Source organism: Eubalaena glacialis, chromosome 10 (genome assembly GCF_028564815.1).
Source record: "Eubalaena glacialis isolate mEubGla1 chromosome 10, mEubGla1.1.hap2.+ XY, whole genome shotgun sequence".
Classification (NCBI taxonomy): domain Eukaryota; kingdom Metazoa; phylum Chordata; class Mammalia; order Artiodactyla; family Balaenidae; genus Eubalaena; species Eubalaena glacialis.
In genome coordinates this window covers 76,007,764-76,021,591 of record NC_083725.1, presented here as the reverse complement: position 1 = coordinate 76,021,591, position 13,828 = coordinate 76,007,764, and the positions used below count along the sequence as shown (strand labels likewise).

General features: G+C 38.5%; 1 protein-coding gene and 1 non-coding gene across 3 annotated transcripts in view; one reads left to right on the top strand and one right to left on the bottom strand.

Annotated features, from left to right (window-relative positions):
- RNF141 (ring finger protein 141) overlaps positions 1-13,828 on the top strand; it is a 47,516-nt gene that overhangs the window by 20,386 nt on the left and 13,302 nt on the right. For both annotated transcript variants that reach the window (XM_061203004.1, XM_061203005.1), the window contains exon 3: positions 577-685. In XM_061203004.1, the coding sequence (XP_061058987.1) occupies positions 577-685 (109 nt within the window). The remainder of the gene's footprint in view (positions 1-576; positions 686-13,828) is intronic.
- LOC133100196 (U6 spliceosomal RNA) lies at positions 8,401-8,507 on the bottom strand. The gene has a single exon (XR_009702435.1). It is a non-coding gene; the product is annotated as a U6 spliceosomal RNA (small nuclear RNA).

The following is a 13,828-nucleotide window of genomic DNA, read 5'->3' as shown; positions in this document are numbered from 1 at the left end:
TAGTATCCTTTTGCTTTCTGAATCAGAATTACTCTGCTAGGGGAGGACAGTAAAGTTACATAAGCGTCTCAAAATCATTTGCTTCATCCAGTTTCAAATTATCTGTAAAAATTGTCTTCAAAGAGGTATATAAGTGTTGTTGCTTAAGGAAGGACTCAACCAAGATCAAGATTTTTTCACACTTTATATACATCTGAGGCACTAGTCAAAATATGGATAAATGAAACCAGCTAAATTTTTTCTTTAAGTACCTGATTCCTTGCACATGTTTTTCCTAGCTGTCTTTGTTAGAAATTTAAAGATCATTGAGATATATAGATATGAAAAAAATAGATTTATAAATATCATTCCACTATGCTTTCCACCTTGAAAATTAAATTGTATGTTTATAGTCAAAGCATTCTCATCACTATATTTTAAAAATCTAATTATTACAATCACCATTATTGTTATTTGTCTTTCTGTGTTTTGTTCACATTTCCTCCTCTGTCTTAAACTTTCTTGAATCTGGTTTCGTAGCTCCATTATTTTACATGACTTTTCGTAAAATTAACGAATGTGTTTACCTCTTTTCAGAACTGCTAAAGTGGCTTCTGGCCAGGAAAAACATCTTCTCTTTGAGGTACAACCTGGGTCTGATTCCTCTGCCTTTTGGAAAGTGGTTGTACGAGTAGTCTGTACCAAGGTGAGAGTGATAGAGATTTCCAACTCTGAGCTTAAACTATTTTGGTGGTTAGAACCACATTTAACAGTATAATATAATATAGTGGAAATAAATGTTTATAATTTGGTTGTTATTAACATTTATTTGTAAAACCATATAAAACAGTTTTGATACTATTTTTGCCTTCCAGGTTAACTGTTTGAATTTCGTTGGTTGTATAATTGCCATAGAGCAGAGATTTATTTTTTAATTTAATTTATTTATTTTTGGCTGTGTTGGATCTTCATTGCTGCCTGTGGGCTTTCTCTAGTTGTGGCGAGCAGGGGCCACTCCTTGTTGCAGTGCAAGGGCTTCTAACTGCGGTGGCCTCTCCTGTTGTGGAGCACCGGCTCTAGGCACTCGGGCTTCAGCAGTTGCAGCATGCGGGCTCAGTAGTTGTGGCACACAGGCTCAGTTGCTTCGCGGCATGTGGGATCTTCCTGGACCAGGTATTGAACCCGTGTCCCCTGCATTGGCAGGCGTATTCTTAACCATTGCGCCACCAGGGAAGTCCCAGCAGAGGTTTTTATAATCAAGGAAAGTGGTAGTAAACGTTCATCCTTATCTTGTACCTCTCTTTTTGGATTTTAACTGACTGTGGAATCCTAAAGTAACACCCTACTTAGCTCTAAGATGACTTCTTAAAAATTAAGTGTCTCTTAGTTCATCTTTAAATTTTAGATGATAGAGTATATCAACTGTGCTAAAAAATATGATGGCAGCTGTCATAGAGTATTAGGAAGCCTCATCCACTAATGGGTAGATTAGAATATGTGGTTCTTAACCTTTTTGAGGCCATAGAACTTTTGGTGAAATTGAAGGCATGAATTTTATTAAGCTTCCTCCTATCCCAACCCCTGCTCTAAAACGCAATAAAATCATCCATATGCATATAAACAATAAGTTGGGCATTCATGAATGCCTTTATTTCAACTCCTGATCAATCCATGAAGAACTCCTGGGTAAGGAGATTTTTTTCTTTTGTATCATGGACCCTGGATGTTACCCAAATAATATGCCACATTTCCCCAGTGGGTTGATTGCCACTACTGTGCTATAAGTGGAGTAGGATTGATTGTGTTTAGTTGATCGAATTTGAAGGTCTAATTATTTAAGTAATAAAAGAACTTTGAAAAGGATTTGAGGAACGAAGACAGAGAGATCTTAATTCCAGACTTGGCTAAGTGCCGGAAGTTGAATGGCACCTGTTAAAGTTTACAGTTGATTTAGAGAAAATATATAGTATAGTTTAATACCACTCAGCTGGGTCTATCAACATTGAACATTTGCTTATTGATTTTTTTTAAGTCCAAATGTTAAAAAGCACTTAATAGCTGCCAGAGAACCATCATTCAAAAATTTTTTGCATTATTCATCACAGAGGTAGTTAAAGTGATACTAGTGTGGTGTGGGTAGCAGTGTAACTTTATATAGTGTATAATATGTCACAAATCATAGTAACAGAATACACACTTGTATTCAGCTTGATCCAAGATCACATTTTGTTATTTATACTTAGATTACTGGGCTCAAAAACTGTATACCAGGGCTTCCCTGGTGGCGCAGTGGTTAAGAACCCACCTGCCAGTGCAGGGGACATGGGTTCGAGCCCTGGTCCGGGAAGATCCCACATGCCGCGGAGCAACTAAGCCTGTGTACCACAACTACTGAGCCTGTGCTCTACAGCCCGTACACCACAACTACTGAAGCCCGCACGCCTAGAGCCTGTGCTCCACAACAAGAAAAGCCACCACAAAGAGAAGCGCACGCACCACAATGAAGAGTAGCCCCTGCTCACCACAACTAGAGAAAGCCCACACGCAGCAACGAAGACCCAACACAGCCAAAAATAAAAAACAAACAAATAAATAAATAAAATTTTTTTTAAACTGTATACCAAACACATATTTTTCCATTTTCTGTTTGTTTTGGGGTTTGTATTATATTTATATTAAGTTCATTAGTGGTTTTTTACAGTGTTATAAATATGCATACTCCCAAAAGAACTTTGGGTATCTGCAACTTATGAATTTGCAAAGGAATAAGGTAAAGAAGAAATGAAGAACTGTGCTTAAAACATGTAAAACCATTCAAATAGACTAAGTAAATCCCATACAGTACTCCCATCATCTTCGAGTTTACACTGCACATAATCTTTCAGGACTATTTGAAAGTCAACTTCAGAGGACACATGGGTGAATTTATAAGAACTCTAGTGACAAAGGTCATTTCTGAAAACCGTCCATTCTTTCTCCTTTTCTTGCTCTCTCTTCCACAGTAACCATCCAGCTGATCTTTTCAGTTTTACCTCTACCAAGTTTCACTTGAGTTTATTTGTAACACAAAGTTCACACTCTCAAGGAGACTGTAACTAATGCTCAGGCCCCTCTTTCTTCTCATCCAGATTACTTTAGATTCTGTGATTGATCTCCACGCATTCAGACTCTTCTCCGATTTCCAATTTATTTATTTATTATTATTTTTTTAATAGATCTTTATTGGAGTATAATTGCTTCACAATACTGTGTTAGTTGCTGTTGCTCAACAAAGCGAATCAGCCATATGCATACACATGTCTCCATATCCCCTTCCTCTTGAGCCTCCCTCCCATCCTCCCTATCCCACCCCCGTAGGTCATTGCAAAGCACCGAGCCAATCTCCCTGTGCTATGCTGCTGCTTCCCACCAGCCAACTATTTTACATTCAGTAGTGTATATATGTTGATGCTACTCTCACTTCGCCCCAGCTTCGCCCTCCCACCCCATTTCCTCAAGCCCATTTTCTGTGTCTACCTCTTTATTTCTGCCCTGCAACTAGGTTCATCAGTACCTTTTTTTTTTTTAGATTCCATATATATTCACTAGCATATGGTATTTGTTTTTCTCTTTCTGACTTATTTCATTCTGTATGACAGACTCTAGGTCCATCCACCTCACTACAAATAACTCAATTTCATTTCTTTTTATTGCTGAGTAATATTCCATTGTATATATATGCCACATCTTCTTTATCCATTCATCTATCAATGTACATTTAGGTTGATTCCATGTCCTGGCTATTGTAAATAGAGCTGCAATGAACATTATGGTACATGACTCTTTGAATTATGGTTTCCTCAGGGTACATGCTCAGTAGTGCGATTGCTGGGTCATATGGTAGTTCTATTTTTAGCTTTTTAAGGAACCTCCATACCATTTTCCATAGTGGTTGTATCAATTTACATTCCCACCAACAGTGCAGGAAGGTTCCCTTTTCACCACACCCTTTCCAGCATTTATTGTTTCTAGATTTTTTGATAATGGCCATTCTGACCGGCGTGAGGTGATACCTCATTGTAGTTTTGATTTGCATTTCTCTAATAATTAGTGATGTTGAGCATCTTTTCATGTGCCTCTTGGCTATCTGTATGTCTCCCTTGGTGAAATGTCTATTTAGGTCTTCCGCCCATTTTTTAACTGGATTGTTTGTTTTTTTGATATTGAGCTCCATGAGCTATTTGTATATTTTGGAGATTAATCCTTTGTCTGTTGTTTCATTGGCAAATATTTTCTCCCATTCTGAGGGTTGTCTTTTTGTCTTGTTTATGGTTTCCTTTGCTATGCAAAAGCTTTAAGGTTAATTAAGTCCCATTTGTTTATTTTTGTTTTTATTTCCATTACTCTAGGAGGTGGGTCAAAAAAGATCTTGCTGTGGCTTATGTCAAAGAGTGTTTTTCCTATGTTTTCCTCTAAGAGGTTTATAATGTCTGGTCTTACATTTAAGGCTTTAATCCATTTGGAGTTTATTTTTGTGTATGGTGTTAGGTAGTGTTCTAATTTCATTCTTTTACATGTAGCTGTCCACTTTTCCCAGCACCACTTATTGAAGAGGCTGTCTTTTCTCCACTGTATGTTCTTGCCTCCTTGTCGTAAATTAGGTGCCCATATGTGTGTGGGTTTATCTCTGGGCATTCTATCTTGTACCATTGATCTATATTTCTCTTTTTGTGCCACTACCATACTGTCTTGGTTACCGTAGCTTTGTGGTATAGTTTGAAATCGGGAAGCCTGATTCCTCCAACTCTGTTTTTCTTTCTCAAGATTGCTTTGGCTCTTTGGGGTCTTTTGTGTTTCCATACGAATCGTAAAGTTTTTTGTTCTAATTCTGTGAAGAATGCCATTGGTAGTTTGTTAGGGATTGCATTGAATCTGTAGATTGCTTTGGGTAGTATAGCCATTTTCACAATATTGATTCTTCCAATCCAAAACATGGTGTATTCCTCCATCTGTTTATGTCATCTTTGATTTCTTTCATCAGTGTTTTATAGTTTTCTGAGTACAAGTCTTTCACCTCCTTAGGCAGGTTTATTCCTAGGTATTTTATTTTTGTTGCAATGGTAAATGGGAGTGTCTCCTTAATTTCTCTTTCTGATTTTTCATTGTCAGTGTATAAGAATGCCAGACATTTCTGTGCATTAATTTTGTATCCTGCAACCTTACCAAATTCAGTGATTAGTTCAAGTAGTTTTCTGGTGGCATCTTTAGCATTTTCTATGTATAGTATCATGTCATCTGCAAACAGTGACAGTTTTACTTCTTCTTTTCCAATTTGTATTCCTTTTATTTCTTTCTCGTCTCTGATTGCTGTGGCTAGGAGTTCCAAAACTATGTTGAATAGTAGCAGTGAGAGTGGGCAACCTTGTCTTGTTCCTGATCTTAGAGGAAATGGTTTCAGTTTTTCACTATTGGGAACGATGTTGGCTGTGGGTTTGTCATATATGGCCTTTATTATGTTGAGGTAAGTTCCCTCTATGCTCATTTCCTGGAGAGTTTTTATCATAAATGGGTGTTGAATTTTGTTGAAAGCTTTTCCTGCATCTATTGAGATTATCATATGGTTTTTGTTACTTAATTTGTTAATGTGGTGTATCACATTGATTGATTTGCATATATTGAAGAATCCTTGCATCCCTGGGATAAATCCCACTTGATCATGGTGTAGGATCCTTTTAATGTGTTGTTGGATTCTGTTTGCTAGTATTTTGTTGAAGATTTTTGCATCTATGTTCATCAGTGATATTGGTCTGTAGTTTTCTTTTTTTGTGACATCTTTGTCTAGTTTTGGTATTAGGGTGATGGTGGCCTCATAGAATGAGTTTGGGAGTGTTCCTCCCTCTGCTGTATTTTGGAAGAGTTTGAGAAGGATAGGTGTTAGCTCTTCTCTAAGTGTCTGATAGAATTCACCTGTGAATCCATCTGGTCCTGGGCTTTTGTTTATTGGAAGATTTTTAATCACAGTTTCAATTTCAGTGCTTGTGATTGGTCTGTTTATATTTTCTATTTCTTCCTGCTTCAGTCTTGGAAAATTGTACCTTTCCAAGAATTTGTCCATTTCTTCATGGTTGTCCATTTTATTGGCACACAGTTGTTTGTAGTAGTCTCTTATAATCCTTTGTATTTCTGCAGTGTCAGTTGTGATTTCTCCTTTTTCATTTCTAATTTTATTGATTTGCGTCCTCTCCCTTTTTTTCTTGATGAGTCTGGCTAAGGGTTTATCAATTTTGTTTATCTTCTCAAAGAACCAGCTTTTAGTTTTATTGATCTTTGCTATTGTTTTCTTCGTTTTTATTTCATTTATTTCTGCTTTGATCTTTATGATTTCTTTCCTTCTACTGACTTTGGGTTTTCTTTGTTCTTCTTTCTCTAGTTGTTTTAAGTGTAGGGTTAGATTGTTTATTTGAGATTTTTCTTGTTTCTTGAGGTGAGATTGAATTGCTATAAACTTAGCAATTTCTTAGAACTGCTTTTGCTGCATCCCATAGGTTTTGGGTCGTAGTGTTTTCATTGTCATTTGTTTCTATGTATTTTTTAATTTCTTCTTGGATTTCTTCAGTAATCTCTTGGTTATTTAGTATCTCACTATTTAGCCTCCATGTATTTGTGTTTTTTACAGTTTTTTTCCTGTAATTGATTTCCAATCTCATTGCACTGTGGTCAGAAAAGATGCTGGATACGATTTCAATTTTCTTAAATTTTCCGAGGCTTGATTTGTGGCCCAAGATGTGATCTACCCTGGAGAATGTTCCATGTGCACTTGAGTAGAAAGTGTATTCTGCCACTTGCAGGTGGAATGTCCTATAAATATCAATTAAATCTATCTGGTCTATTGTGTCATTTAAAGCTTGTGTTTCCTTATTTATTTTCTGTTTGGACGATCTGTCCATTGGTGTAAGTGGGGTGTTAAAGTCCCCTACTGTTATTGTGTTACTGTCGATTTCCCCTTTTATGGTTGTTTTAGCATTTGCCTTATGTATTGAGGTACTCCTGTGTTGGGTGCATAAATATTTATAATTGTTATATTTTTTTCTTGGATTGATCCCTTGATCATTATGTAGTGTCCTTATCTCTTGTAACAGTCTTTATTTTAAAGTCTATTTTACCTGATACGAGTATTGCTACTCCAGCTTTCTTTTGATTTCCACTTGCATGGAATATCTTTTTCCATCCCTTCACTTTCAGTCTGTATGTATCCCTAGGTCTGAAGTGGGTCTCTTGTAGACAGCATATATATGGGTCTTGTTTTTGTATCCATTCATCCAGTCTGTGTCTTTTGGTTGGGGCATTTAATCCATTTACATTAAAGGTTATTATCAATATGCATGTTCCTATTACCATTTTCTTAATTGTTTTGGGTTTGTTTTTGTGAGTCTTTTTCTTCTCTTGTGTTTCCCTCCAGGAGAAGTTTCTTTAGCATTTGTTGTAAAGCTGGTTTGGTGATGCTGAATTCTCTTTAGCTTTTGCTTGTCTGAAAAAGCTTTTGATTTCTCCATCGAATCTGAATCAGATCCTTCTGGGTAGAGTAATCTTAGTTGTAGGTGTTTCTCTTTCATCACTAAGTATATCCTTCCACTCCCTTCTGGCCTGCTGAGTTTCTGCTGAAAAATCAGCTGATAACCTTATGGGGACTCCTTTGTATGTTATTTTTTGTTTTTCCCTCACTGCTCTTAATATGTTTTCTTTGAATTTAATTTTTGTTAGTTTGATTAATATGTGTCTTGGTGTGTTTTTCCTAGGGTTTATCCTGTATGGGACTCTGTGTGCTTCCTGGACTTGGATGACTATTTCCTTTCCCATGTTAGGGAAGTTTTCAACTGTAATCTCTTCAAATATTTTCTCAGACCCTTTCTTTTTCTATTCTTCTTCTGGGACCCCTATAATTCGAATGTTGGTGCATTTAGTGTTGTCCCAGAGGTCTCTGAGATTGCCTTCAATTCTTTTCATTCTTTTTTCTTTATTCTGCTCCTTGGCAGTTATTTCCACCATTTTGTCTTCCAGCTCACTTATTCGTTCTTCTCCCTCAGTTATTCTGTTATTGATTCCTTCTAGTGTATTTTTCATTTCAGTTATTGTGTTGTTCATCCGTGTTTATTTGTTCTTTAATTCTTCTCCATCTTTGTTAAACATTTCTTGTATTTTCTCAATCCATGCCTCCATTCTATATCTGAGATTCTGGATCATCTTTACTATCATTACTCTGAATTCTTTTTCAGGTAAATTACCTATTTCCTGTTCATTTATTTGGTCTTGTAGCTTTTTACCTTGCTCCTTCATCTGTGACATACTTTTTTTTTAACATCTTTATTGGAGTATAATTGCTTTACAATGGTGTGTTAGTTTCTGCTTTATAACAAAGTGAATCAGCTATACATATACATATATAAAAATATGGAATGCTTCACGAATTTGCGTGTCATCCTTGCGCAGGGGCCATGCTAATCTTCTCTGTATCATTCCAATTTTAGTATACGTGCTGCCGAAGCGAGCACTGTGACATATTTTTTTGCCATCTCATTTTTTTTTTTTTTTTTTTTTAATGGGATTGTGTTCCTGTCTTACTGGTTGTTTGGCCTGAGTCTTCCAACACTGGGGTTTGTAGGCTATTGGGTAGAGCTGGGTCTTGGTGCCGAGATGAGGAACTCCATGAGACCTCGCTCAGATGAACATTCCCTGGGGTCTGAGGTTCTCTGTTAGCCAGTGGTTTGGACTCGGAGTTCCCACCACAGGAGCTTCGGCCTGACCCCAGGCTCGTGAACCAAGATCCCACAAGCCGCCTAGGGTGGCAAAATAAAAAAAGACCAATAACAAAGTAAAAAATAAAATTAGACTAGGAAACTAACAGATATGTTAGGAAGAATATAAAAATGAAAATATAGATGAATCAACAACCAGAAGGTACATCAGTACCACAATAGTAAAAAAGAGGAGGAAGGAAAAGAAAAGAAAAGGGTGGGGGGAAGGCCTTGGCTGTGGAGGGTGGGGCCTAAGCATTGGTGAAGTTTGGTTGGTGGGCGGGGACAATGCTCAGGACCCAGAGGGCTGGAAAAGGCCCTGTGGGCTGTGGGGGGGTGGAGCTTAGGCTCAAGGAACAGAAGGGGCCCAGGCGTGCCCCCCACCCCTGGTCTCAGAGGGCAGCAGACCTCACCTGGGAGCTCAGCAGGCTTCCTGGGCTCAAATGGGTGGGGCAAACGCCCTCTCCTCTCCTCCGGTCTGGGAGGGCCCCTCCCACCTGCCTCTCCTGATCTCCTCGGCCTCCCTCCTATACCTCCAAGGACCCACGTGGCCTGGAGGGGATTTTGGGGGCAGGGCATTGGCCTGGGAGCTCATCAGGCTCCCCAGGTCTGAATGGGCAGGGCAGTTGCCCTCCACTCCTCTCCCACTCTTCCCAGAGAGTCCCTCCCGCCTGCCTCTCCTGATCTCCCTGGCCTCAGGGGCACCAATCCTGTCTGGCCTCCACTTCTCCTCCCGCCTCAGTCCCCACTACGTCCTACCAATTCACTCTGGGGTTCCTCCCGTCTCCTTGGGCGTCAGAGTCTCCCACCAGTGGCCGGCAGTCGCCCTAGTTGTGGGGAGACGCTAACCCCATGTCTTCCCACACTGCCATCTTGACTCCACCTCAGTTCTAATTTATGATGCTGTGAGAATAACTTTTCTAAAGCACAGCTCTCATCAGATCACTTTTCTGTTTAAAATTCCTCAACAATTCTTCCTTGGCTTCAAAATAGTCCCAACTCTTTAACCTGGCATTTGAGGCTCTCTACAATATGGCTCCAAGCTATCTTTTCTGTTTTACCACTATCCCCTTTTGCAATCTACAGTCTCACCAGGCTTAACTAATTTAAGGCTGTATAGCTGTTACTTTCCCATCTCGATGCCTCTGCTCATTGAGTTCCCTCATCTAGAATGTCCATTCCTCTGTCATTTAAATTGCCATCAGATACAAGTCACAAAAAAACCCTATTCCACCAGTTTAAACAAAAACAGTATTTATTTTCTCACTTATCAAGAAACCCTAATATAAAGTAGCTCCTGGATTGGTTAATTCAAAGACCTAGCAGATCCCTCTTTCAAACTCATTGGGTCAATATTAGCTCACATTCCCCTTCTTACACCTACACTGGCAGAGGGGATGTGATTACTGTGATTGGTTTAGATGAGACTAACCAGGATTGACTCCTGAGTCATTTCAGGGAGTGGTAGCTACCAAAACAAAATTAGGGCACTACTGGCACAGTAAAAAGTGGGAATGGCATTTGGATAATCAGCCAGTAGTTTCTGCCACATCTTTTATTTCTGCATGTCTAAATTTGAGGTCTCCTTAAAGGTCCACCTCAAGTACCATCTCATCCATAAATTTAACCTAAAGAAATTCTTTTGCTCTTCTAAACTCCAAAAGCACTTTATTTATACTTCATGATTAAATTCTACATTATGAATAAAATTATTTATTTAGGTTCTTAGTTTTCCTAGTAGATAGTAAGCTCCTGAGAGCTGGAACTCTGTCTAGATTCATCCTTGTATCTCTTACAGCCTGTAATGCTTAGTACCTGGTAAGAACTCAATATATGTTGAGTGAACAAAAATCTGTTGAAGAAATATTCTCATTTTAAATGACTGGGATAGGTTGAAGCTTTCCTTGTGTATTGATATAGTATAGTACCTAAATTACATTCTCCATCTTTGTTTTATAAATTACTCAGCTCACATCGAAGGGGCCAGCAGAAATTGTAGAAAACTGTAGGAATATGAATGTAGCAGATTTCTGATCCCTTAGTTTTCTGTTGCATTAAAAACATAGGCAATCAGACCTTTCATTTGTATAATTTTTCTTGATTTTAGATCTAAAGAAATGTTTTATTTGCATTTCTTAGTTTCTTTTTGAAAGACTCTATGAGAAGTCAGTGTTAACATTAGAAAAAAAGAATTAAAGTCCAGTATAAAAAGCTGATAGTAGACTGAAATTTTATATTTCTTAATCTTAAGCAACTAAAAGCCAATTTACAGTAAGACCTTATCTTGAGTATCTGCTATCTGCTGTGGCGGTTATACTCAAACATTATAAAAAATAATCTAAATAATGTTTAAATGATGAGCTTTGCTCTTTTTTTTTTTTTTTAATAGCATTTTTATTTATTTATTTATTTATTTGGCTGTGTTGGGTCTTCGTTTCTGTGCAAGGGCTTTCTCTAGTTGTGGCAAGCGGGGGCCACTCTTCATTGCGATGCACGGGCCTCTCACTATCGTGGCCTCTCTTGTTGCGGAGCACAGGCTCCAGACACGCAGGCTCAGTAGTTGTGGCTCACGGGCCTAGTTGCTCCGCGGCATGTGGGATCTTCCCAGACCAGGGCTCAAACCCGTGTCCCCTGCATTAGCAGGCAGATTCTCAACCACTGTGCCACCAGGGAAGCCCCTAAATAATGTTTAAATGGAATATTTTGTGGGAATAATATTAGAAAAATGAATGGGTTAATTAAAATTATGGACTAAGGTGGCTGTTAAGAAGCTTCATGAATTATATTATTTTCATCCGTCTTTTTACTTAGACCAACACCTTGGAGTCATCGTTGACTTCTCTTTTTCTCTTATACCCACCCCGCAGTCAGTATATGAGTGAATCCTGTCAGGTTTCTTTTCAAAATATGTTCAGAATGTGACCAACTCTTACCATTGTCACTACTATCACTTTATTCCTAGCAACCACCATCTCTCACTGGGATTATTCCAATAGCCTTCTAACTTGTCTCCCTGCTTCTGCCCTTGTCCCCATTCTGTCTAGTCTCAGCACAATAACCAGTCTATTCCACTCATAATCTGAAATGAAGTTAGATCTTATTACTCCTTGGCTCAAAACCCTCCAGTGACTTGCCATGCCCTTGGAGTAAAAACCAAAGTGATTACTATGAACAGCAAAGTTCTATACATTCTGTCCCCACCTCACTCCCTAACCCTATCTTCAACCACTCCTCTCTCTCTCATTCTGTTCCAGCCACCCTTGGCTCCTTGCCAGGTTCACTTCTGCCTTTGCACTTGACTGTCATCCTGGAATGCTCTTTCCCCCAGATATCCATATGACTGATTCGTGCACCTCTTTAGTTCCTAAATGTCACCTACTCTGTGAGGCCTTCCCTGTAGCCTTTCAGCATTTTCTCTCCTCTGTTTAATATTCTCTATAGCACTTATTTCCATCTTATTAATCTGTATTTTATTTGTCTGTCTCTCCTACCTATAGTGTAACCTCCATGAAGACAGGGATTTTTGTCTGGTTTTTACACACTATGTCACCAGTGCCTAGAGCAGTGCACATAGTACCTGTAACACCCACATAATGGGTACTCGATAAATATTTGTTGTGTGAATCGTATGATTATAATAATTACAGTTTGTAGCAAATATAACAAAAAAGAAGACTCACGGATATAGAGAACAAACTAGTGGTTACCAGTGGCAGGGGTGGGTGGGTAGGGGCAATATAAGGGGAGGGGATTAAGAGGTACAAACTATGAGGTATAAAATAAGCTACAAGAATATATTGTACAACACAGGGAATATAGCCAATAACTATAAATGGAGTATAACCTTTAAAAATTGTGAATCACTATATTGTATACCTGTAACTTATATTGTACTTCAACTATACTTCAGTTTTAAAAATTGCAGTTTGATAAGCTTTGCTATTAAATACTAAGTTTATATGAATTATTCCCTAATTTCTTCTGAACTGTGCAGTTCCAAAGGAAGACTGGCCCAGTTTCCTCAGCCCTGAAAGTCTTACTTTGTAAGCCTGTATAAATTCCTGTCACCTTTAATTCTATTTATTTGTTCTCTACCCCATGTATAGTCTTTTATTACAAAGAATCTTACATATTTGTGTCTCCATAGAGACCTTACCTTCCCCAAATTTAATCAATTTTCTGATTATTAGAGATGGTTCTACCATTTTCACAGTATGGAATCTGATTCATACTGGATTTCTGTTTTTTCTCTTACTGCCTTCTCAAGTAATAATAAATGCTAGGGCTTCCCTGGTGGCGCAGTGGTTGAGAATCTGCCTGCCAATGCAGGGGACGTGGGTTCGAGCCCTGGTCTGGGAGGATCCCACATGCCGCGGAGCAACTCAGCCCGTGAGCCACAATTGCTGAGCCTGCGCGTCTGGAGCCTGTGCTCTGCAATGAGAGGCCGCGATAGTGAGAGGCCCGCGCACCGCGATGAAGAGTGGCCCCCGCTTGCCGCAACTAGAGAAAGCCCTCGCACAGAAACGAAGACCCAACACAGCCATACATACATACATACATAAAATAAAAAGAATGTAAGCAGACAAGAATCTCATTTTTTAAAAAAAAAAGAAAGCTTCATTGTTGCATTTAAAAAAAAAAAAATGCTAGTTACAAATATTATTATTTTAGTCAAAATATTGAAATGTTGCTATAATCATGTTTTTTTAATTTAACCTAACTATTGTACTTCACTTTCTCATGTCTCCAGATTGTAAGTTTTGGTATATAATAGAACTTAAGATATTCAAGAAGGAAATCTGTTGTTTCAGTTATAGTAGAATGGCATGTGGTTGTTGGATTCAAATAAATCTTTAATTAAAAAATTCTAGAGGGGCTTCCCTGGTGGTCCAGTGGGTAAGACTCTGCACTCCCAATGCAGGGGACCCAGGTTCGATCCCTGGTGGGGGAACTAGATCCCACATGCATGCTGCAACTAAAGATCCCACGTGCCACAACGAAGATCCTGCATACCGCAACTAAGACCCAGCACAGCCAAAATAAATGACAAATGAATAAATAAATAAATATTTTTAAAA